General features: G+C 36.0%; 1 protein-coding gene across 1 annotated transcript in view; it reads left to right on the forward strand.

Annotated features, from left to right (window-relative positions):
* Positions 1–26,156, forward strand: part of AGBL4 (ATP/GTP binding protein like 4) — an 891,909-nt gene that overhangs the window by 794,609 nt on the left and 71,144 nt on the right. The window contains exons 10-11 of the mRNA XM_039319949.1: positions 5,921–6,073; positions 14,111–14,273. Of these exons, the coding sequence (XP_039175883.1) occupies positions 5,921–6,073; positions 14,111–14,273 (316 nt within the window). The remainder of the gene's footprint in view (positions 1–5,920; positions 6,074–14,110; positions 14,274–26,156) is intronic.

Raw genomic sequence — 26,156 nt, forward strand, 5'->3', positions numbered from 1 at the left:
GTTCTTGGGTATGGTTAGGAGTGCACTGACTTTTCTAGGCTGCCCTTTATTTGTTTCCTGGTCAAATACATGGGAAAATCCCATTCGAGGAAAATTCCAGTTAGGGTTAGGGGTAGGTCACCATGAACTCATAGAAGAAAATGGTCATCACCAACAATTTCGGAGTGCTTGGGTATGGTTAGGAGGGCACTGACCTTTCTAGGCTGCCCTATTTATGTTTCCCGGTAAAATACATGGAAAAATCCCATTGGAGGAAAATTCCACTTAGGGTTAGGGTTAGGTCACCATGAACTCATAGAGCAAAATGGACATCGCCATCAAATTTGGAGTGCTTGGTTATGGTTAGGAGGGCACTGCCTTTTCTCTTCTGCCCTATCTATTTTTCCTGGTAAAATAAATGGGAAAATCCCTTTGGAGGAAAATTACACCTATGGTTAGGGTTAGGTCACCATGAACTCATAGAGTAAAATGGACATTGCCAACAAATTCGGAGTGGTTGGGTATGATTAGGAGTGCACTGACTTTTCTAGGCTGCCCTATCTATGTTTCCTGGTAAAATACATGGGAAAATCCCTTTGGAGGAAAATTCCACTTAGGGTTAGATCACCATGAACCCATAGAGCATACACACACACACAGAGAGTGATACAGACACACAGACATATAGACACACACACACGGATATAATTTCTTTTTTCCACCAAGACATTAATTTGACCTTTTCACTATAACCCAGAATCAAGGTGTAGATTTATTCTCTTTGTAATCTCTAGTCAGTAAAGCAACTTGGCATATGGCATTTATGTGACAATTTCCTATCACTGTATGTTTTCCATTTAACATGTCAGACTTGCTGATTGTGATATGCAGCCTTATGTCAGCCTGAAGAGGATAATAATATTCCTTGTCTGCTATTCTTTCTTATTTGCATGTAGATGGAAGTTGCTTAGTATAACTCGTAGGCAATGGATTACATTTTTATAGTCAGTATTCAAGAATCATGCTCTCTGATAGGATTTCAAGGACCATGAAGATTGAGCACTTGTAGCCTACAATGGCACATAGAAAAAATATACTTTAAAAAGAAATGTACAGTGTAAATCATGTTTAGTAGTGAAAGTCTGTAAATGGAGAAAATAAGGTCAAATGAACTATGGAGCTAACCCCATGAATGAAATAATCTAAAATATGAAGTGGGACTAACAGTGTCTTCCTTTTCTTGTGGAATTTTTCAGCAAAAGTTCTTCAGTTCTTTGCTAAATTGCTATTATAGTAGAGATTTAATGAAATCCATACTGAGATGAAATCTGATTGGCAGCATTCTGTTCTTTCATACAATGCTTTTCTGTCCGTGGCTTATATTTGGTGCTAAATAACATTTATCCCCTTTTGTTCTGTAGTTTTATTGATTTTTTTAAATAATATCTATGCCTAAGAATTATAATAAAGCTGGGATATCAACTGTATCTATAAAAACAGTAACCAATGATACTATTTTTCTTTGGCTTTATAATGAATGATCTTCTAGAGAGGCATTGAGCTATGTGTTGTAAATGTAAAAAGGAACATACAATTTGTGTGAGAAAATGTGTGAACATCAGAAGTCTTGTCTGTTTGTTTCAGTATTCATTCAGCTATAAAATTAAGCCAAGGGAACCCTGTTGTGAAATTTTGGGATTGCTTATTTATATGTGAAAAGGTCTAATTGGGCATTCAGTCTGCTTTCATGAGTGATAAAATAAAAGATCTGGGTATTCATACAAGATCCTAATGTCATGGTCCTAGGAGATAAGTAAAGCCCTAAAAATCTCTTAACATGAACCCCACATTTGCTCCAATTCATAATAAGTCCTCAGCATTCCTTTTGAGCTACACCAGTTTAAGAATGTAACTCTCCTAGATCTGATCGCTCAGGCTTCTTCAGCTTACCCTCCTTCCAGGAGTCTGACACTTAAAAAAAAGTTTTTAGAAACTGTAACATGCAAAAAAGTAAAACATCATCTAATTTGAAAAATTTGACAAGCCATCAGCTTCTAGAAGAACAGATCTCTTGTTGAGGGTTAACCTGTCATAAAGATCCTGCACTTTTTTTTTAGAATAGGACACATTTGGAATGTTGGAGACATGCCACTTTGGAAGAAGTGGCCAGTCACAAACATTCATTTACACTCAAACTGGAGACACTGCTTCCTTCTACCACCTCTAGCTCTACAGAATGCTGTCTGTCATCCTTAGCTTACCTTTGCCTTTTCTCATAGGCAGGTGGATATACTTCCAATACAGCACTGGATGATGACTACTGACCCTTTTTTAACTTTAAAAAATACCTTTGGAGGTCTGTTTCTAAAAGCATTCTCAAAAGTAAAAAATATGCTTGAGGCTAGTGCTGTGCTTTGCAACTTGTTAGCTTCCCATTTTTCTAAAACAAAAGCATGAAAGCAAAAACAATGAAACGATATCAGGCATGATGGAAAATATTAGTTAACCCTTGCATTCTTGATGTATATTCCAAGTTCTGAGGACCCAGAACGTATCCTTCAGTGAGCTGTACATGGTCTTTGCTGTATTTTGTTAAAGCAAAACAAGATATTGTCATTCCTCTGGTCTCTATGAGTGTTCAGCTATAGATAGATGCATTGTGATCCTCAGCCAGACCAGAACACCCTTGTTTCTAGTTTTCAGTTTGGTCTGAAATGGTTTTTGCTTTCGCTTACTTGCAATTTTCTATTAATCAGATATCCTGAAAAAAATGTTTTTCCAATTATCCCAAAACCGCTGGTCTCATTTATGGAGTTGGGAATAGATTCTCATTTCTGACTTCACTTTAAAGAAGTAAAATAAAATAGATGGCTAGAAGGAAAGAATTTTCCCTGAAAGAATTAGGCCAAGTACCTGAATAAAATATAGGGAAATTCAAATTGGGAAAATAGTGCAACTTAAATTTATTTTATCTTTCCACATGCAGTTATCCCTAGCATACTGTTGATAAACCTAAATAAAATAGTTAAATCACCATTGGGCTTTGTTTTGTTCTAAGTTGTTGCTTACCAGGACCTTAATTAATTTAGTGAGATGTGGTTATTGTTTATCAGGGTTGGTCTTATTTTTATCTCATTTTTCCTCCAGTGTGAAAGTATTTGAACCAGGGATTAGCATTCACATTTAGCTTCATCAACTGACAAGACTAGCAGATAGCCCATGGGATTTTGTAGCTACTAAATTGAATATAGTACAATTACTATAGTCTTTATTTCTTTCTGCATCATGGATTCCCTGTATTTTAGACAAATTTCTATTATGGCAAGTTGTCTAATTAAAAAAAGATTGTAATATAAAGCAAAAATATTCTTTGAATAATACAGTATGCACCTTAATTCAACCTGCCAGGCTTTAAAATAGCCTCCAAAGCCATACCTGAGATACAATGAATACCAGCAGTTTGAAATGAAAAGCTGAAATGTAATAGCAAAATAAGTCACCTGCCATTGGCTATTAGACGGCTAGTAGAATGCCTTTGTAGTTCTGAACAAAGAGACTATTTCTGCTACTAATATTGGGGGTACATTAACTATGACTCCATTGCTGGATGAATAGGAAGCATATTTCTTTTTATTATCAAATGTGTCTAGAAAACAAGAACAGACATAAAAGTGTAAATACCATTATCCTAACAGGCAATATTGCCTGGCAAGTATACCTCTCAGAAGTAATTACTAAAGCAATGTATGAATGTGTTGTTGACTGGGATTGGATTATTGAGAAATGAAAAAAGAATAAAGAATTAGTTGATAGTTGGTCTGTTTCCACTGTCTTAATTGACTTCTACAGTTCCAGAAGCTTCCAGTAAAAATATGCTGTTTACTAACAGGAACGTTTAATCAAGTGGACTTAGCAGTTCTAAGACTCTTTCTTAGCAGTTGTGGAAAAACACTTTTGGGAATATTTCCAGGTTTCAGGATGTAAATAAATTCAGCTGTTTCATCTAATTATTTGATTTAAAAAAACTTAAAATGGATGTGGCATAGAAAATTATTTAATATTATCTGCTGAGCTGAAATAAATTTTAACTTTCATCCACGTACTTGACATTTTGGTGTGCAATGCAAGGAAGATCAAAGTGTGTGACCAATTGTTGAATTATTGTAGTTTATTAGGATTGCAATTAAATAAACTTCTTTTCCTGAGATGAAAAGAAATGTTATACAGTTACTGACAAAATAAATCATGGATTTTAGCAAATATTTCTTCATGTAATGTTCTTCATATAATATTTTTATATAATGGCCAGTTCCAGTTAAAGGAAATATTTTTTCTTTCCATTTTGCATGATTTCTAGAATTTTTAATTCTTTAAGTACGGTGTGAAAAAAAAAAAACCCAAGGCATCCCCTTGACAGAGATCACAAAATAGAAGAGGTGGTAATAGATGGAATAAATAATTGAAGGTAGTGATTAGCATAATTATTTGCTTAAAATCAAATGTTCTAAGGTTCATAAAAGAAAATACCAAGTCTTTTTTTAAAGGCATCAAGAAATGATGCTGTGATTTTTATTGCAAGAGTAATTTTAATCTGAGAAATGACTCAAATATATATGTACTTCATGTTTTGTGTGGATTAATTTTAAGGTGCTTTTTCATTTTACTGTTGCATCCAGTAATATTGGCATAGTTACGCTATATCTGTTAATCTTAGGAATTCCTAAGGTCTTCCGAGTCTTTTAGGGTATCTTACTACACCCCTGTGTATCCATCAAATTCCCCCTTTGTGCTGGTATTCAGAAATATTTTGCTCTAAAGAAATGTTACTATGAATTGAGGAATTTCTGCAAGACTTCATGATGCAAGAAAACAACTACTGCGCACAAACAAAACACCACAAATAATTAAGAAAAAAATATTTGAAGTGACACTTTGCTGAAAGATGATGATGTGGATTAACATGAAATAACTTGTTAGATTATTTATAGTTCCTTGGCCCTGATAGATTAGATAATCAATAAGCCTTACTGTTTTGTGTTGTTAGAGAGAGGGAACCTGAGTCATCTTCATGTATTGTCATTGAGAGAATGGAAGATCCATGCCATATCTTGCCCCCTTTATTATCCTCATCTCAACCTTCGCAGGTGAAACTGGAAGGTCTAAAAAGTTATTGTAGTTGCCTTCAATTAGACACAGTGTCAACTCTACAATGAACCTAGCTACAGCCATCTTGCCTTGTTCTAGGTTACCATATGAAAGGGAGGGGGGACGGAGTATCTCTGTTAATCTAAACAATATTGTGTCCCGTGGAAACCAAGGTCAGTCTCTCACTTGGGAGAAGAGGGTTGGGTTTTTTGTTAGAAAGCCCGCCAAACTGCTCTATTAGGTAGCGTAGTTATTGCATAGCACTAGGGTGGGAACTTTTACCTTGTAATAGTGTAACTCTTTAGAGGGAATTTCAGATTTGGTTTCACTTTTGACTGTGCCAATATTTTGTATCGAATAAACATGTTCTTTGAAGAAGATTCAAGACTCAGAATTCTGATTTATTCGGTTCTATCTATTGGAACCATGACACACAGTTATAATGCGTCTGATTATAATGTGTCTGATTTTGCAGATCCTGCAGCTCCCCCAAGAGACAGGCCACCATGTGACTTTTTCCAGCGTAAATGGGTAGCAAAAGACTCATTCAAAAGTGGAAACATCTCAAAGAAAAACCAACTCAAAGAGTCCTTTCTTACATGTGTTGCATGTATAATGTACATAAAAAAGGGCAGGGTTTCTATTGTGCAGTTGTGACTGCCATTTTTTGACTCTTCCCATGGACACCCCTGGGAATTACTCCACACTTTGAATTTCAGAAATGAGATTGCCACTCCTATAGCTAGTTTCCTTGTTGAAATGTATCTTCAATTTATCTTATGTATTTTCTGTACAGAAAGTTACCCTGGAATTCTATATTGACATCCATGCTCACTCCACTATGACGAATGGCTTTATGTACGGAAATGTTTTTGAAGATGAAGAAAGATTTCACAGACAGATTATTTTCCCAAAGCTGCTCTGTCAGAATGCTGAAGACTTCTCCTTTGTAAGCAACATTTCTTTTATTGCATGTCTGTTTATCCAAAAATCTCTTTAATAATAGTAAGTAGGGTCTAGTCACAAAACTATAGAAATCTAACATGAGCTGAAAATTAGCCAAATATTTTAATAGTTAGATCCAGCATTTTTGCCAGAGCAGACAGAAACTTACATGATGATTTACAATGACAATTACCACATAATAACCAATAATATAATTGTTAATAATAATAATCTATGACATAAATACTTGTACAGTACAATTACTTTAAAGGCAGTGTGACTTCAAAAGGGTTTTCAAGAAAATGATGGAAAATATCTGTTGTACTTTCAAAGTTATATTGAACGGGTTGCAAGGTCACTGCTGAAGTTATTAATAAAGGTTCAATGGTAGGTTTCCCCACTTTTTATGTTCCAAATATCTTTGGACTACAACTTGTGGAAAGACCCGTAACAAACTCATGGGAGAAAAGAAATCCTTTTTCCAATATCTGAAGCTTACTAACCATGGCTTTTTGCAACTTAAAGTGTGGTCTATTCTTCTAAATTTTATTCTGATCCATCTTATACATGCAGGTAGAATAAGGCAGCTTGAGGGTCTGTTGGGCAGTCTGTCTTGCCCATCATTTTCTCCATGGAAAACAAATTTAAGGTGGAAGAGCCCCAAGGGATTGTAAACAACCAGTCCAGTCCAGCAAATAGACTAGGCAGTCCTTGTTTAGTGACTGCTTTGTTTAGTGACCATTTGCAGTTGTGACAGTGGTGAAAAAATAATTTGGTGACCAATGCCCACATTTGTGAACTTTGCTGGTCTGTAAAGCAAAAGAAGTAAGATTGCAAACACAGTTGCAGTTTCATGTAGCGACCCCTTGACTTAATGACTGAGGTCCCAATGGTGATTGCTAATCAAGGACTACCTGTAATGTTGTGCAGACACTGCTCCATTTGTGTAATACATACTAATGTTAGTACTACTTCCTTGTAGCGCTGGTTAAAGGGGTGATATATGTGAACCAAGTGAAATGTTTCTGCATGCAAAATATTTTCAGGCCTTGATGATGAAGATGATGAGAATGATTTATTCAATTTAATCTTTAGTTAGTCTAATTAACTAAATGGTATTATCTACATCTTTCCTCGACCATCTCACTTGGTGTGTTACGTCTACTGGAGTTAAAATAGTAAACATTGAAACCTACATCTCACAGAAATGCCTCAGAGAGTTTTGTTCTTACAACTATGCTGCATCTGCTCCTGAGGTTGCTCCTTTGTCTAGAGGCATAGCACGAAAGGGATGTACTCTAAGCTATTCCCCATGATTTTCTGGCCCAGTTTGGCAGAAGTGTAGTCAGTTATGCCCTTTTTCTTATTGGTTAGTACCCTAAATAACATTTCACATAACAAAATAAAATTAGGCATAGATCTCCCCAGATCGTTACCTTGCAGTTCGTTGATTTTCCTGGACTGCAATCCTGTATGATTTTCGGTACATTTTTTCGTAGGCTGTCAAAAAAAGGAAAAATCCTGGACGTTTTCTCCAAAAGAAATATTTTCTAAGGAATTAAGGTTCAGCTTTAAGCTAAATGAACTGCCATATTCAAAGGTGTTAAATATTATCTTTGAATAGCAGATGTCTGGGACAAACAAATGGGGAATGCTAATACCTTTCCCTGCCCCTTTCTAGAGACATAAGATGGCAAGTCTGGAAATAGCACAATGCATTAAATGGATCTTTAGCTTGATATAATAAAGGCAGCTCTTCCACAAGCACAAAAATGAGTCTTTTCATGCAAGCAATTTTCATTTTCTATATTGTATTGCATTTCTTCCCAATTATATTAAACAATAGTAATTTTTTCCCCTACCATGAATTTGATGCCTCTCAATACTTTACTTTTATGATGCTGGAAGTTTAGCCAGTAAGCATTACCAGTTGATGTTTCAACTGGTGATTTGTATTTAATTATATATTGTTCCAATTACGGCCCATGTTGTAATCACCATTGGTAAAGATTTAAGGGGCTGAGGAAGAAAGGAAGGAAGTTAAAAGGCATTTCTGCCATTTGCTTCACTGAAAGAAAGAATGTTAAAAAAAACAACAGCTGAGTCTGCATATTAGAAGCAAGCAATCAACAAAGACCATTTGTCTACTGGCAGTAATACTAGTTGGAATATTCTTTCTTATCAAAGAGTACTAGAGAAAATTGTTTGCTTCTCAGGGTTTCATTTAATACAAATCTGCAACCAAATTTTGCATTATAGAATTGAGGAAATTGGCATGAGTTTCTTTGTCATGCTTAGTTATATATTTCCAGGAAAGTTAGAGGATCAAGGGATCAATTAAATACTTTGTTTCCAGGATTGCTAATTGTGGCCCTAAAGGGAAAAGTAGGTACAATTATAATAGAGTCCCTATAAGGTTTGCTTGATTAGTTTGGTTTGCCTTAAATTCTGGGCTTGCTTTCTGGCATTCTCCTTGCAATATTATCTGTTCAGATAGTGTTGTCTATAGTATATGCTCATTCTTTGTCAAAATAGGGACGATATACCCAATCATTTAATTAGATGCACATTTGTGTCCCCCCCCCCAAAAAAAAAACCAAGCTGGAGCCACGACTGACCCAGAAGCAACATTAAGACAATACTATCCATTGATAGCATCTATGAAATTATTGTTCTTTCTTAAAATATCAGCTAAGTCTGATTGAGTTAAGGGACAGAAAGCAGCGAGAAACTTATGAAATGAAGTCCCCTTCTACACTTCAGTTCATAACACCATTTAGCATGCATAATGGCTTTCACTTCAATGTAACAATATTCACACCATTAATAATTAATGAGCTTTTTTTTTTTTTAAGGCAAGAGGCTGGCACTAAGTTTCCTGCTACTGATATGCTGGTGGCAGAATGGGATTCACCAGCACTGTTGTCACTTTTCTGGATTTTGCTTGTTGGGGGTGAGCGTAGTTGGGGTTTTTTTGTGCAGCACCTCTGCCTGCATGAAGATCAACTAAAGAACAAATTTTGGTGAATTTGTTTAAGAAATGCCCGCCTGGAGATATTTTGTTTAATTGGACTCAGAATTAGCATACATTTATTTAATTGGACTCAGAATTAGCATAAATCTAGACAAGTGTGAGGGGTTTATTTTCACTGATGGAATGTTACTCTGAAAATAGGATTGTGCAACCTTTTTTTCTTGAATTCCTTAAATTTATACCTTGCTGCTGCCTTATAATGTTCCTTAGGAAGCCAGGCATATTTTTTTCCAACCATGACACTCACACAAATTGCAGTTGAAAAATAAACATTCTGTCTGGGAATGTCTTCTACATAACTGCAGACTTTCTGGTTTTATTTCTGCGCCTCCAAATAACTAATTCTACACATTGAGTATTCAGAAATGTTACTATATAACATTTATTTGTGCTGCTAATGTGGAAAATGAAACAGTATTTATTAAGGAGGGATCAAACCACTATTTGTGAACATTTCAGGTTTCTTCCCTGTAAATTTGGCAAAATATCTCAATTCTTATATTCTTTCCAAAGCACAGCTCTGATATTTGAACTAAGTAGAGTATTGTACTTATTAGATGAAATTGCCTTCACGGTATAAATACGTTTAGTATTAAATAGTAATGACTCCTGTAATTCAGGTTAGAACTTAAATCTCCACAAATGGCATTAGTAAATTTTGAAATGTTTTTCAGCAAATTTCTCTTTTCTCATCTTCTGAAGGAATGTCATGATTACATGATTAAAATAGAAATGTATGGTATCAATTTAAGGCTAATTCTCTCACATTAACATTACAGTTAGAAAAACCAGCTGGACACTCTTATGCAGTCATTTAAAGGTTCATGTGATTTCGCTTCCATAATTGTCTATTAACAAGAATCAAATCAATAATTAAGGCATACAAGAGACTAATTCATATTCTGGGCATTAGCTCCAGTTTCTGGCAAAATAAAGAAGATCATTGGGATGTAGTAGGTTAAGATTCAGGCAGAGTATCTGATAATATACCTGAATTCAAATCTGTTAAATAAGAGATCCCTGAAGAGGGATTTTGAGGAACTGCAACGCCTAAGGTTCCCAAAGAACTGAACACTTTGATGTATCATCCAGCAAACACAAAGCAAAGAGGAAACCAAAGAAAGGAAACATGCTTGGTTCCAGGTCAGAAAACTGACTCATACGGCTTATATTCTTCCTTTACTAATGTGCTATTCAACAGATTGCCATTCAAAATGGCCAAGACATTGAAATGAGTACATTCCGCTATTAAATGCCAAATTATGTGGGATCAGTCATCCATTAGTTCCTTGTCCGTTTCACGGATCATTTCAAAGTGCTGGTGCTCAGTTTTAAAACCCTGTAGAATGGCCCAGGAACAACCGTACAATCTGCCACTGACTATGTCCATCAATTTATTTTTTTTCTTCTGATAACCCTTCAGCCTGAGTTGAAGTTGGTGGCAACTGAGAAATAGAGGTTTTCGGTTGTGATGTCCCAACTTAGGAATTGTTTCTCCTGGGACATTAGACCATTTAAAGATATTTTATAAAATAGTTAGGTACAGTAGGCAGAAATATTTAGTTCTGGGTCTTGAATTTGCTGATTATCAACCTGTTGATAATCTGGCAGAGGTTGTAAAAAGAAGAGGAGATTAGGAGAAAAGGTCTGTTTGCAAAATGCAGCTTGATTACAAACTTGTCTATTATGTCCAACAGCATAAATAAAAGTGTAGATTTCAAACTTGAAAAGACCCCTTTTTTATTCTCTGTAGGACTAGGCTGAGTGCAAGGGAGAGGTCAAATGCCTCATGAGTCCCTGCACGCCAACAAGAGAACTAAGTCCAGCCCACCTTGAATGCTTTCTTAATTCCCACTCATTTCCCTTGACCATTAGTAGCTCAGATTTTTGTAGAGAGCTTAAGTTTGCAATAAATCTTTATGTTCATTTGAATTGCTTGAATTTCCCTGGTGCATGACATTCTGTTCCTCAATCTTATTCCTCTGCAAATATTTTACCTATTTTAATCAGTGACCTAACTTCAGATTGCTATAGTGTTGATTTTGCTCCTATACACACAAATATGAATGTGTGATATAATTTATGAATGCCTATTTAGTCCCCCCCCCAAAAAAAATGATAGCATAATGATCAGTTTCAGAAAAGTACAAAAGGACAATTTCTTCTTAAGGTTCCAATAAAAAAAAATTCTAAAATTTTGACAAAATCCAACATACAACATTTCAACTTCCCCAAACTCCTCCAAAAGTCATTGCCACATGTAACTGTAATGACAGAAAAGGGAAATTATTAACTATCACTGTATCTCCTAGGAATTTTTTGCATTAAAAATTAACAGACTGTATAGGGAATAGTTATATAATTATTTATAAATAATTGAATTTAAATTAAATCTATACTTTCAATTTTAAAAAATCACATTTAGTTTATCTCTAAATTTCATTTATTGTACCAGTGAAATGTTCATCTTTTAATTCAAAGGTCAAAAGTCATTCATAAACTCTATCCTAAAGATATGGCAATGAGTAATTCAAATATTGCTACTGCATATTTTTTTACTTTTGATTTTTAATACAAAGCATTAAATAATGTAAAAATCTCTGAAAAATACAATCAATACATATAAAAAAGGGAGGAAATCAAAAGAAAAAGAGAAATATTACCAGCAATGCCTCTCTTACCATGTTTTCCTTTTCTCTATCTCTTCTATTTATTCTTTCCTACTGGCTTCCTTTTACAATTTCTTCAGCTCTTCACTTCTCAAGTTTTGCTAAATTTCTCTCCTTCCCTAATGAAATAGCAGATTTTTCTTGCAGAGACACAAGGGATGAGCTATGATAGTGCTTAGAATTCCTTAGCTCAAGTTGGCGGGCATATGACTAGAGCTAAAAAGAAACAGAATTTCATCTACTTTGAATTAACCTTTGAATTAATTAAGACACTATGAGTTTTCAGATGAGAAACTGTGAAACTAATTGAAGGCTAAAAATACAGATATTTCTAGCTAGGTAGGTATTTATGAATTACAGTGTCCCTGTATACTTTCACTTATCAAGGTCTGCCACGTACTGATATATATCAGTTCCTCTAAAGGCCTAATTCCAAGAGATAGGAGTTTTGTGCCAAATAAATAAATAAATCTGTATTCTTGTTTTCTCAGGCTCTGATTCCTGACAACTGTGCTACTGCATGGAATGAAGCAGTGTATGGCCTAGTCCAGGGGTAGGCAACCTTGGCTCTTTTATGCCAGAGTTGAAGTCCATGAGTCATAAAAGAGCCAAGGTTGCCTACCCCTGGCCTAGTCTGAAAAGATATTTGACTTCAAGGGAATTTGATGGGAAGAGAAGTCTTTTATTGCATTGTCAATAGTTCGCGTGTATGCTAGAAAAAGAGTTTTCTCAGTCTTGGTGGTGTTATTTCTTGACAGTATGATCCAAGCCATTCCTGCTTTGGAGGAACATACTATATCAGTTCAGGGTAGAAGCAGAAAAAATAGATTAAATGCCATAGTTATGACATACTTATCAAAACATATGGAGTCTCTTTTAATAGCTATATGCAATTTAGAAATTGCATATTGTTTAAAACAACTCTCAAACTCTAGTAAAAAAAAAAAATCTTTTTTAGACTATGGAGCAGAGCAAGGGAACAGGAAACACTTGAGAGATAAAAAGCAACGTCCCAAAGGTGCTTTTTCACGAAGAAGCTTCTTGGATGAGAAGCGAAATGTCTTCAAAGAGAAAAAAGAAAGTCCAATTGCCTCGTGAAAAAGCACCTTGGGGACAACCATGACCTGGATGACTGAGAATCTCCATAGACATAAAGAGCAATGTGTTCAAGAATCACCCCTTCAACTCCTTATAAAAGATCTCGGAGCAGTGATATGACTTCAGATTTTTTTTCTTTGCATAGATACAATATTTCTTTAATACTAAATATTTACATGATCCTTGGAGTCTTAGAGCACTCAGGTATCAAAATCATTGAACTGCAAACAACAGAGCAGCAATTAAACATGTGGAGGAACAAAACAAGGAACAGGTTCCTAAACCATTTATCTCATTTCTGCAGTGAAGGTCAGCTTGAAATCACCTAAGACTTTTATTGAATGCGTGGCAACATTGAGATAAAAATGTGTAGTATTTCATCTTCTGCCTTGGTATCTTTCCAGTCTTACAGATTTGCTTCTGTATGCCCAGACCTAATTAAAAATAAAATATGACAATTCTTTTAATATGTATGTATGTTGTTGTTGTTGTTGGTAATTGCGAAGTCATGTCCGACCCATTGCGACCCCATGGACAACGTTCCTCCAGGTCTTCCTGTCCTCTACCATCTTCTGGAGTCCATTTAAAGTCCATTTATGTATACAAAAACCTATAAACAATATAGAAAGTGGCAACAATTTTAATAATTATAATTTCAGTAAATTATCTCCTTAGAATCTAATCTTAAAGCTTAATTTTGGGAGGTGATGCATACCTGTAATTGCATGTCCCAAGAAGTACATAGTGGATTGGGTCACAATGCTGGAGGAGAATATGATTTAACCTCCTGGTTTCTATGTTCCCAGTGAATATCTCCTACAAATTATTATTTATTTTACACACAGCTCTAACATTCTTGCAAGGAAACTGGTTTAAGTTTATTTGTTCTTTTTTTTAAAAGATGCATCAAATAACACTAAGCAAAGTACTGCGGGGCTATTCAGATGTGCTCACAATTGCATCAGAAAATTGGTGCCTTATTTGGAGTTTATGAAATGGAATTGGGAAGAGTAAAACAAAAGAACTAATTTCAAAGTCTATAAACATAGAAGACTTAATGCAGTTCATGCTGGATCTCTATCAGATACACTACACAAGAGCTATTTGTGAAATTCTTAAGCAGGTCAAGAGTTTTCAGAAATGTGATTTGGCAAATAGAGTTCACCTAACTTTCTGATAAGTGGAAGCCCTTCTCAGTGCAAAAATCCTGTTTCATCCACTCTCATCTTTTTCTTACCAGTCAAGCACTTCCTTCAATCGAGATGCTGTTAAGGCAGGGACAGGACGTCGCTTCCTTGGGGGCTTATTGGACGACACTTCTTATTGCTATACACTGGAAGTCTCATTTTACAGCTACATAGTTGGAGGAACCAGTTCTACAGTCCCATATTCAGAAGAAACATGTATCCTTTAAAGAAATTTCTCTTTGCCCTGACAAGATCTGGAAACTGAAGGTAAACTGGATCCTCAATAATTAGTGTTTGACATGACTTTATCTTAGGAAATGGATTAATGGAGTGACAAGTGTCTTAGAAAAATTATTAAATGAGGTTTCCCATGCAAAAATTTCTCTTACAGGGAACTTCACCTTTAAAAGTTCCTTCTGGGAGGGTTTGTCAAGGTTCACCTACCAAACCAGAAAGATTTTTCCTTTGTGCTGCCTGTCTCTTTCTGCCCTCTCTCAGCCCTTTGTGCCTCTTTGTGCAATGTGGATCCCCAAATCTACTGAGAAGCTTTTCAGGAGACCTACAGAGATACATCTGAATTAAAGAGAGGGAGACAGAAAAGGGACAGGAAATCTTCCTATTAGGGACTGCCTTAAGTTATCCTTATATATAAGATTATTAAGCTGTTCTTATATCCTTCGGGACAATATATTGTGAAAACAAAATAATCCCCATCTGCTCATTCTTCATGCAAGCAGAATGATCTAAATGTATACCACATTGTGTGACAAGTGATAAATTTGTTATCTCTTAAATCTCTTCTGAGCTTTGGTCAAAGTTGCTAAGAAACAATTTTAATCTGTGGGAGAAAATGCTAATGAATATTCCAGAAAGGCTATCCTTTTTTTGATTGTGTTCTCTTTTTCTCTCTTTCTTGAAAAAACACCCACATTATTATTTTCTCCCCCTTTGAGGGGCGAGACTGGATTGGCCTATTTATGTCCATGCAGGCTCAACTTATACAGATGTAACTACATCCCTTTTGCTTCATACAATATTGCTATCAGACAGCCAGAGCAGAGAATAAAATGTAGATAGGAATTATTATATTTTGTGGTGATGTTCAGAATGGCTGAGACTGCAATTTGATTTCCATAAACGTAACTGATCTGCTATTCCAAAACTATCACAAGCTGATTTGAACAGGTGGATATGGAAAATATAAGCTTAATAATCCTCATATTAATGCCAAGAAAGGTGTCCCGTTTCTCTGTAATGTCCATTTCTTCTTTCTAAGAAGAAAATTCTTATTTTTCCCTATATGATAATCATGTTTGCAGAACACTTTTCATGAAATCAGCTATCTTGGTTAACTCTAATAAACTGGTAGCATATAGGCAGAAATGACAAGGCTGGACATTTTTGGGGGGTCCTCCTAGCTATCATTAAAAGGCAGGGAGGCTGTCACAGCCTGTCTTTTTTTAAAAAAAAAAAATCTTTCAGATTAAATCCAAAAGAGGGAAAAATCCAGGTGGTGCCACTTTTATCAAATTGGGAGTCGAGTGAACTTACCTACTTCAGCACTGTTGTTAAGTGAGGCATTTGTTGTGAGTTTTGCCCCATTTTACTCTTGCCACAGTTGTCAAATGAATCGCTACAGTTGTTAAATTAATATCATGGTTGTTAAGTGAATCTGGCTTCCCCATTTCCTTTTCTTGTCAGAAGGTTGCAGAAAGTGATCACATGACCTTGGGGCACAACAACGGTCATAAATATAAGTCAGTTGTCAAGCGTCTGGCTTTTGATCACATGACTATGGGGAAGCTGCAATGGTCATAAGTGTGAAAAACAGTCATAAGTTACTTTTTTCAGTGCCACTGTAATTTTGAACAGTCACTAAATGAACTGTTTTAAGCTGAGGACTACCTGTAGTTGTGATAGAATGGGGAGTCTCACTAATCAATATCACATTCTGAAAAAATCCTCTTTCAGATTGAGGCATCATGGACAGAGACTGCATACTCAGCACAGTTGGCCTCCAGAGCTACCATAGTGTCTTGCTCTGAATAAAATATTGGCCCCATCTCTTGCTTTGAAAAACTTCTGCGACTCTTATCCTTTGTTTAATTTCTTGCTTTAAAGAGATCTTTCCACATGCAAAGAATTGGATCCAGTTGTTCCCAAACGTGAAACCATAGCTGGAACCACACCATGTCTCTTCATCTGTCACTTGAATCAAGGATTTCACAAGAAATGTGGCCTTATCTTGACCCTCTAGCATGGTAAACAGGTTTACTGACAGTACTGTAACTTCATATACAGTATCTTTTAAAACATAACAGGAGAGCATATATACTGTATATGTTGGTCTTATAGAAATGGGAAAGGGATTTTTATCTGGTTCAAGTATTGTACTGAATGAATATGGATGATAGATAAATCTCTCTCTCTCTCTCTCTCTCTCTCTCTCTCTCTCTCTCTCTCTCTCTCTCTCTCTCTCTCTCTCTCTCTCTCTCTCTCTCTCTCTCCCTTTGTGAAATTTACTAATTTACTCAAGAGACCCCTTAAAGTCTCTAATTGTGCTTTCTTATTCACAGGAAATAACAGGTAAGTGATATCCTACCACGCATTGCAAATGGATATATAGCATAAAGGGACATTGCTTGACATTTTCAAATTGCTTTGCTAAGAAGTTGAACAATATAAGAAATCTTAATAAAGTATTTGATTTTCTTTTTCTGGGTAAAAGAAAAACATTTGTCTCTTTCTACATACAATTCTCTCCTTTTTATTCTTTTCAGTGGAAACAAATTAGAAGAAAACTAAGCAGATGGAACTGATAGGTGACCTCTTGGGTGTTGAAAGAATAATATAAATACTGTTAAACTTACTGTTAAAGTAATTATTTAGTAAATGTTAAATTCCTATTAGTAGCACCCTCCATCCTTTAGTGTAAATGAAAGGGCAATGATCATCTAAAAGGCAATGGGTTACATGCAGGACTTTAAAGATAGTAACCATCTATAGAAATTGTCTGTATTAACAACAGTAGCAGAATAACCATGTCAAATTGAAGATTTATGTTGGCAACTGGCTGAAAGAGGGCCCATTCCATTGGAACATTTGTAGATAAAAAAGGAAGGAAGCTAATGTTTTGGTTGATATGTGGGGTACAAAATGTTAATGAAGAAATTATGCATGTCATTCCTTGTTGTTTGTTTGAGGTTTGGAGTATGCATTCTGTGTTCTGCTTTGCTTCATCATTTTGAATGTTAAAGAAGATGAGATTATAAATGAGAATGCACATTTACAAATTACCAGGTAATAATAGATAGAAAGAAATAGACATTCCCCAAGAATTTGATTGGCATCAATGCTCATAAGATTTGAATCACTTGACAGTGAGATGAGTGACATATAAGTTTAATCAATAATCAATAAATAAGATTTATGAATCAATTGGCTATTACAGAAACTCTTTGGGGTATAATAAATAGCAATAGCAATAGCCCTTTGACTTTTATACCTCCCCATAGTGCTTTACAGCACTCTCTGAGCTGTTTACAATGTCAGTATATTGCCCCCAGCAATCTGGGTCCTCATTTTATCAACCTTGGAAGGGCTGAGAAAACCTTGAGTCCTGTCAGGATCGAACTCCAGACTGTGGGCAGAGTTTGTCTGTGTTCTAACCACTGCCCCACCAGGAATTTATAATAAAGAGTATTGGGAAGCTTCATCTGATGCAAAATGCTGTGGCACAAACAGATATGTGTGCTTCTGGGATGGCACATATTATACCTCTGTTCTGCAAGCCACATTGACCACCAGTTTATTACCAGGTTCAATTCAAGGTGCTGGTTCTGACTTTAAAGCTCTTCATTCTAACCAATGTTATGGAGAAAATATCATTTCAGGTATGCAGGATCCAAAGATTTGTATTTAGTATATGTGTCACAAGGGAGTGTAAGCTATATTTATTTAGCAATAATGTTTTTTTGTTTTTGTTTTTACCTTTCTGCTCTCCCAAGACTTAAATTAATGACAGCATCTTGCTAGGTTTAATATTTTTTCTTCCTCTTGCCCTATATTTTTAAGACAGTGATCTGAGAAGTTAAGAACCAAATTGAATATACCTTTAGCATAGCAAATAAGACTTCTTGTGAATTCAGTACTTCTGGCAGATCTTTTGACTAATAGCACTAAGAAGAGACTGAGATTACTTTCTCCATATGTCATAATTAGACATACACACCAAAGAACAGGGAAATTGCTGTAGCAACATTGTCTCTCTATGGCAGGGGTGGGCAACTTTATGACCTGTGGACTTCAATTCCCAGAAATCCTGAACCAGCATGACTGGCCCAGGAATTCTGGAAGTCCACAGGTCATAAAATTGCCTTAGTTGCCTGCCCTTGCTCTTTTGCCTACCTATAACACTGAGATTCATCCTGCCTTTTTCACTTTGTCCCTTCCATTGAGACAGAACACCATGGTTTGGTTCCATTTTCAAAGCTTCCTTGGAAGACAGCATTTCTTCAGCCCAGGGCCAGAGCAATTGTGAATCTTGAAAATCATCAATATTTTTCTTGACATGATAAATGGTCTGCCAATAAGCCAAGGCAGCTGCCAGCTCTGTCTGAGAAATGCACTTTCAGCCCCAGTTTGTTCGTGCCTGGCTTATTTATGTGCCTGTTAGCTTTAAACATTTAAGCTGGACAAACTTAGAGTCTTCTGAATTATTTCCAAAGTACATATGACGTAGATATGGTGGCAAGCATTTACTGCATCCTAATGCTCATACTGAGTTTTGTAAAATAGGCAAAAAAATACCTTGGGCTGGGATTTATTGAAGAGGAATTCCAATGGAAATGGCAAATCCAAATATATTTTACCTGCATAAAATATCTTGATCTAGTAACGTTTGTGAAGTATATTGCAGGAATATCATAAACGCTTCTCCCTCTAGGTCAGTGTTTCCCAAACTTGACAATTTTAAGGCGTTGCTGGCTGTGGAATTCTGGGAGTTGAAGTCCTCATGCCTTAAAATTGTCAAGTTTGGGAAACACTGCTCTAGGTAAAATGCAAAAATTTGTAAGAGAGTTTAGTAAACAGTGGCGTGATGACGCAGTGGTTAGAATGCAGTACTGCAGGCTAACTCACTGTTCACTCCAGGAGTTTGATTCTGAGCGGCTCAAGGTTGACTCAGCCTTCTATCTTTCCAACGTTGGTAAAATGAGGACCCAGATTGTTGGGGGAATATGCTAACACTGTAAACTGCTTAGGGAATGCTGTAAAGCACTATGAAGCAGTATATAAGTTTAAGTGCTATTGCTATTAGTGAGACCCAATTTAGTAAGGGAGTCCTTTTAGTGAGACCCAATAAACTTGCACCCAATTCAACCCCCTTTCCACGCTGCCTATATATATTGATCAGCCAATTGCTTTACAAGCTCTGCTTTTTATTTCCGCAATTCCAGATGAACTGCCAAATGTCTGGTGAACTGTCAGGTAGGCTAATGGATTGGCAGATCATAAATTATGTAGGTGTGACCTAGAAGATGGATTTGAATCCAATGGGGCTGAAATCAGCTCAAATTTTTCATTTGAAATGAAACACGGTGTATGATTATGTGAGATTGACAGATCAGTCCATTTCTCTCTCTTTCTCTGTCTTTTACAATTTTCCGATTTATTTTGTCCACTTTCCATTAATACACTCAGTAAATATGCAAAAATGTACTCCATTTCTTTTGTTTACAAAATGTACCAAAAATATTTTGGTGCACAGTTTTCCAAATATACCCACTTGTGTGTGCTATAAGCATCTTTGCATTTAAACTTCCCAAATATACCCATTCTTCTATGCACATTTTGATTAGAGAACTGCAGCCCAAGTAAATGCGTTTCAGTTTGCAAAATGTAAATTAAGTAGGTTAACCTTAAAATCCTCAACATTTCCTCATGCTTGAATACATGGCTCTTGTATATGTGGTTGTGGTTGTATGCGCGTGCAACCTCTCCACATAAACTCCATGCCTCTTATAAGTGTGTGTGTCTAAATATATAGCTAGATTTAGCCTGCTAGCTTGATATGAATGTAGCTATAATTCCAAATATGGATTATATTTTTATAGTGAATAGAGGAACAGAAATTCTTCTACTGGCTTACTACATCTTTCTGTATTCCTATAGTTAATGGCCATCACCCTAACCCTGAAGATAACTGAAGAGTTTTCTTTTTCCTCCCTCAACTTCATTTCTGGGTTATTCCTAAACAGCCTAGCCAGCATTTTTCTGTAGTTAAAGTGCCCTCCTGTGGCACAAAGGAAATGGTTTTCCTTTTTTTAAAAGAAGTACTCTTAGCAGCAGTAATTCTATGTTTCTTTGTTATTGTAAAATAGAAGTCAAGGCACGGTTTTATGTTTACCCTTACAGCTTTGGTTTGGTAGTAATGATTATCATGAAAATGCAGGTAATAGCCATGAGGTGGGGAATCTATTCGTTTTATAGCTTTAATAGGCTGGAGGTTGCTCCCCTCCCCTCTGTTTCCTTCAGTACTGAAGGCAACAATTAATCTTTCTGCTATAAACAGAGGAAAGACATTCTTTTTTGCTCCATAGTCTCTCTGGGCTACCTCCTCATCAAGAATTAAAACTGCTGTAGGATCAGCCTTTATGAATAAGCCACTGCATCCTTATCATTCACTTTTCTGGACCTTCCATCCCCTCATTCTTGCTTGAGCTCTGGCTAAACTCTCCTGACCCTCACACAATGATTTATACTTGGGACAGTGGCTTTTTACAGGAGCTGCAGGTCTCAGAGTCCTCTATGTTTCATATCATTTCAGGCTTTTAGTTTTAGTTTTAGATGGATTGCACCTCAAAAGAACTGGAAAGAATAGATTCTGAAAATGACTGGCTTATCAAATCAAAAGGGCTTTAAACTAAAATTGAGGATGGGGGGGGGGAATCTTCATGACCTCTAGAACCTAATTTCAAGCAAAAATCACTAGATAACCAATCACATAAGGAGGTAGGGAGTGAAGAGAAAGAAGAAACGAAAACAGAAAAACATAATGAAGTAGAGAGTGATGGGAAAGATGGAAATCCCTGTTACAAAGTAGAAGATATAAGAAACATACCCAAGATCCTAAGAACTCAAATGCCTATACACTATACATGCTCAGAGTTTAGGGAACAAACAGGGTGAACTTGAAATATTAGTACATGAAGGCAGATATGATATAGTTTCCATTACTGAAACTTGGTGGGATGAAACTCATGACTGGAATGTACTGATGGAAGGATACAAACTATTCATAAGAAACAGACCTAACAAAAGAGGAGGAGGAGTTGCATTATATATAAAAGATCACTTTATCTCTACAGAGATACACAAAACCAAGGATGAAAATCTCCTAGAATCCATATGGGTTAATATAAAAGGAAAAAAGAATGGCATTGCTATAGGCGTATACTACAGGCCACCCAACCAAGCAGAAGAAATAGATGAACTCTTTGCTAATCAATTAACAAATGTATGTAGAAAACATATCACAGTAGTAATGGGAGACTTTAACTATCTGATACCAACTGGGAGATAAACTCAACTGCAGCAAGTGGGAGATCGAACAGATTCCTAACTAACCTAGCTGACAACTTTGTTATCCAAAACATAGAAGAGGGAACTAGGGGAAAATTGATACTGGACCTAATTCTTACTAATAGAGAAGAAGTAATAGAGGGAGTGGAAGTTGCCAGAACCTTGGGAGGGACCACGTCATATTGGAATTCAATATAATGCAAACACAAACACTGGAATATAATCCACCCAGTGCCTTAAACTTTAAAAGAGCTGATTTTAATAAAGTCAGAGAGAACCTAAGAAAAATTTAATGACTGAAAATCCTAAAGGGGAAAACAATTCAAGAAGCATGGGAAACTGGGAAAAATATGATGATAAAAGCTCAGTCCAACACAATACCACTGAAAAAGAAAAGCAAGAAATCCAAGAAGAAAACAGCATGGTTGCACAAAGATCTCTCTGATAAACTGAAAGACAAAAAAATGATAAGTACAAAAAATAGAAAGAGGGACACATAACTAAGGCAAAATATCAGCAGACAACCCAACTCTGCAAAGATAAAGACAGGAAAGCAAAGGCTCAGAATGAACGAAAGACTTGCAACAGAAGTCAAAGATAATAAAAAAAAGTTTCAACATATAAATAACAAGAAAAAAGTCAAGGAAACAGTCAGTCCATTAAAGAGAGATGATGCAAGGAAATAATAGGCAATAGAGAGAAAGCAGAGCTGCTTAACTCATTCTTTGCATCAGTGTTCACACAAAAAGAAACTATAGCCCAACCTACCAAAAACATAACTGTAAAAGGCAGACTAGAAATAAAAAGAAATGACTGGAGAGTCACCTGTCTGAAATGATATAGGGTCTCCTGCTTGAGTAGGGGTTGGACTAGAAGACCTCCAAGATCCCTTCCAGCTCTATTCTGATTGATTGATTGATTCCTTTAATATAAGAGGCAGCAATTATAAAGATGTGAAAATAGATGCAAGGAAAAAAAGAGGCCATTTATCTAATCTAAATAAGCATAATTAGAAATGCAGGATGAAGCATCATGAGGATGTATCATTATTCTTTTTGGTAATCCTCTTGAGCCCTCCATACATAGTAGGAAGCTCAGTATTTGACATTGCCTTGCATATTATGAGTAAAATTGCTGCAGTAAGGTATACATGGATGAGGATAAAATCATTCTTACCAAATGTAGCAAGCAAAGGCACACATTTCCCATCAGCAAAAGCAAAGCCATCCTTCCAGCGACCTTGTACTGGGATTCTTCTATTCCTTTCTAACTTACTCACTTTAACATCAGTGAAGAGGATAAAGTGGTACACGGTTGCCCTTTTCCTGTGGCACTTATTGCAGTTTGCCTTGTCAAACAATTCCCCTTATATGCACAAAGCATTTCACAAAAGATATTTAATGGGCTTACCAATGATTGTTGAGGTTAGAAGAGTCAGTGAAAAATAAACAGACATTGGTTATATTTATCTCAAGAATGATCAACATGTCAACAGAATTATATAGGTTCTTGGCAATGTGGCTTCAAGGTTAACAGTTATAAATATAGATTTACAAAGGCTTCCACATAAATATTTAATAAAAGAAGGGTACACTTATCATTCATATTCAGTATTCAATGGACATTTCACCATGTTATAGCTAGAAGTGAGGTGCTTAGTTCAAAAGTACGGAACAGTCTTCTGAGAAGTAATATATGGAACAGTCTTGGGATTCCATTGCTAAATTAGCAAACATTTGAAACAGTTGTATGTATGTTATAGGATACAAGGCTTAGTTTCCAGCTGGATTTATTCATATTGAAACCAGGCAGTTTCAAAAGCTAGGTTTTCAATCAATATTTTACAATATAGTTTACAATACTTCTCAAATTCCCCTTTCCATTCCCTTCTTGTTAGCTATCTTGATTGTCTTACTGGACAAATAGCAACATATGCTGCATGTATGTATGTATACAGGGTGGTGCGATGGCTCAGCAGTTAAGATGCTGGGCTTATCAGCTGGAAAGCCAGTTTTGAGACCTGAGCACTACATGATGGGGTGAACTCCCATCCTCACGCCAGATCCTGCCAACCTAACAATTCAAAAGCATGAGAATGTGAGTAGATAAATAGGTGCCACTTAGGTGGGAAAGTAACAGTGCTTTGTGATGTCATGCTGGCCACATGTCTGCAGAAATATCTTCAGACAGTGTGGCTCAATGGCCTTGAAACAGAGATGAGCACTGCCCTCTATAATTGGCAACAACTGGCAGAGTAAAATCTGCAGGGATTCCTTTACCTTTATTTATGTATGTATGCATAAATAGTGGTATTTATTTGTAACTGCAGATTAGAATAACTATCTCTATATGTGGGAATTTAAGAAGAAGCATATGAACAAATTAATCAGTTCCTAATCTCAATCACCTTCTGACATGTCAAAAGCCTAATAATTTTTTTCCCCATTTCCCTTTGTCAGTGAAGACATACAGACTAATAGAGACTTCCTTCACCCTCCACTTTGGATATTACTTAAAATCTATTAAAGGTACTTAAAACCACTTGAACAAAAAGTTTCACACAACGCCAAGTTCTTATTACAATATATTTTCCTCTTTGGAGAATAAATATAAAGTTGGGATGCCTCTCTTATTTGCATAAATGGATAGTATGATGCAATTTAGATTAAGAAAGCAGATTTCTATTTGTTGCTATTCTAGAATTAGATCAGATTTATTTACAAATAAATCAGAGGAGGATGCTCAGCATCACATGACAAGATTACAATAAACCTTTGGCTTGGATCTCTTTTGACCAGGGCCAGCTTGAGAGGAGTGTAGTATGTAGGAAGAAATACTCATCTCTGAGTAATGAATCATAAATAATAGAAGAAAGGCACTGCTCTCAGGAAGGAAAGGGGGGGCAGAAAACATCATGGTGATGATGACTACAGATTCGCTTAGACTGCTAATAGATTAGAGAGGTCAGTTCCACAGAGAAATTCAGTAACACAGAGATCTAAAACAAACTTTATTGAAGGATTAGTGCCTTGGTGTCACCACCTCTGAAATTTAATTCTGCAATAAACCTTACATCTTTACGTAATCCAGGTATTTGCTGCCTTGTATCCCAAAGAGAATGTAATTTGGCTTACCCATTCATTTCCAGTGCACTCTATCATTCATTTGTGGAAATGCCTCACCTTTTCTATTTTCATATTTCCAAAATTCTCAAGTATGTTCAGTTACTCTCTTCTGTAATTATTTATTGTCAAAGCAATAATCAATGCAGAGTTTTAAAACAGATTCAGTAACAATATTGGCATCCCCTTTAGGATAGTTTCCAGGTGCCACATTTGTTTGATGCTAAATCTGTTGTAAATCACTCCACAAATGTTCACTGATTTCTCTATAGCTGTTGTTCTTTTAGAGTGGTGGAAGATTTTGTTTACTGCTTTAAATATTTGAAGGCTGGTGGGAGTTTTTCTATGATCAGACAAGACACTGATACCTCTGATGTTTGTCATGTAGTAGAAGAAAATGCAACAAAGAGCTACAAAGAATAAGCCATACATTTCCCCAAAGATTGCACAAAAAATATACTTCAGTTAGATAATAGAAGAAAATATATGTAGCTCAGGGACAAATCAGCTATCAATAGGCACATAGAGTTAAACAACATTTACACACCAGTAAAAAAGACACTAAAAAAGCTAAAAAGGAAAATCAGAATTTCCAGATAAACAGGGATTAACACCAGATTTAAAACCAAGCTAACACTCAAGCAATAAACCATATCCAAATCAAGGGATTATCAACTCAGACAAACAAGCAGTAAACAGCAGCCTAATCAAGGGATTAGGAAAAAACCACACCCCTACCAACTCTGACACATTGCTGTATATAAACAGGAGCAAACCCCACACTGACTATTATTAAATATGTTGTCTAGCTGGGTAAGGAAATGTCTGCAGGCAAACAACCAAGCTGAAAGACAACCAAGGGTTCCATAATTAGATAATTTAGAATCTAAACATAAAGATTTCACAGGAAGAGACAAGCCCCATCAGGTGATGATGTATACTGTCCCTGTTCACTTTCTTGAAAATGTGATCAATTGTGCAATTTTCTGCTATTTTTTGTCCCCATGGCCTGGCCTGAATGACCCCTACCAGATGTGAAATATTTGTGTTCCAACTGGAAAAAAATTGGAAAAACCACCATCCCTTGTTCTAGCCTAACATAGAACATTGAAAACTTAAATAAATAATCTGCACCCTGGCCTTGAGCTATAAAAATTGAATTAAGAAAATGCAGATTGCTGTGGATTATAAATTGCCAAGAAAAAGAGAAGAGACCCAGTTTTCTTTGCAGCACTGGTCTGCCAACAAAGGGTTTTGGTACAATTAAATAGACTAATTCTCTTGAGATTGGTTTTGTTGCCCTTTGTAGCTGATTTTATGCCAATGGGACCATATGAATAGTCAAAGGGCATCATCAATGAATAATTTCTTTGCATTTCTAGATAGATGTGCTCAG

This window comes from Crotalus tigris, unplaced genomic scaffold, assembly GCF_016545835.1.
Source record: "Crotalus tigris isolate CLP2741 ecotype Arizona unplaced genomic scaffold, ASM1654583v1 scf7180000023617.9722795, whole genome shotgun sequence".
NCBI classification, from domain to species: domain Eukaryota; kingdom Metazoa; phylum Chordata; class Lepidosauria; order Squamata; family Viperidae; genus Crotalus; species Crotalus tigris.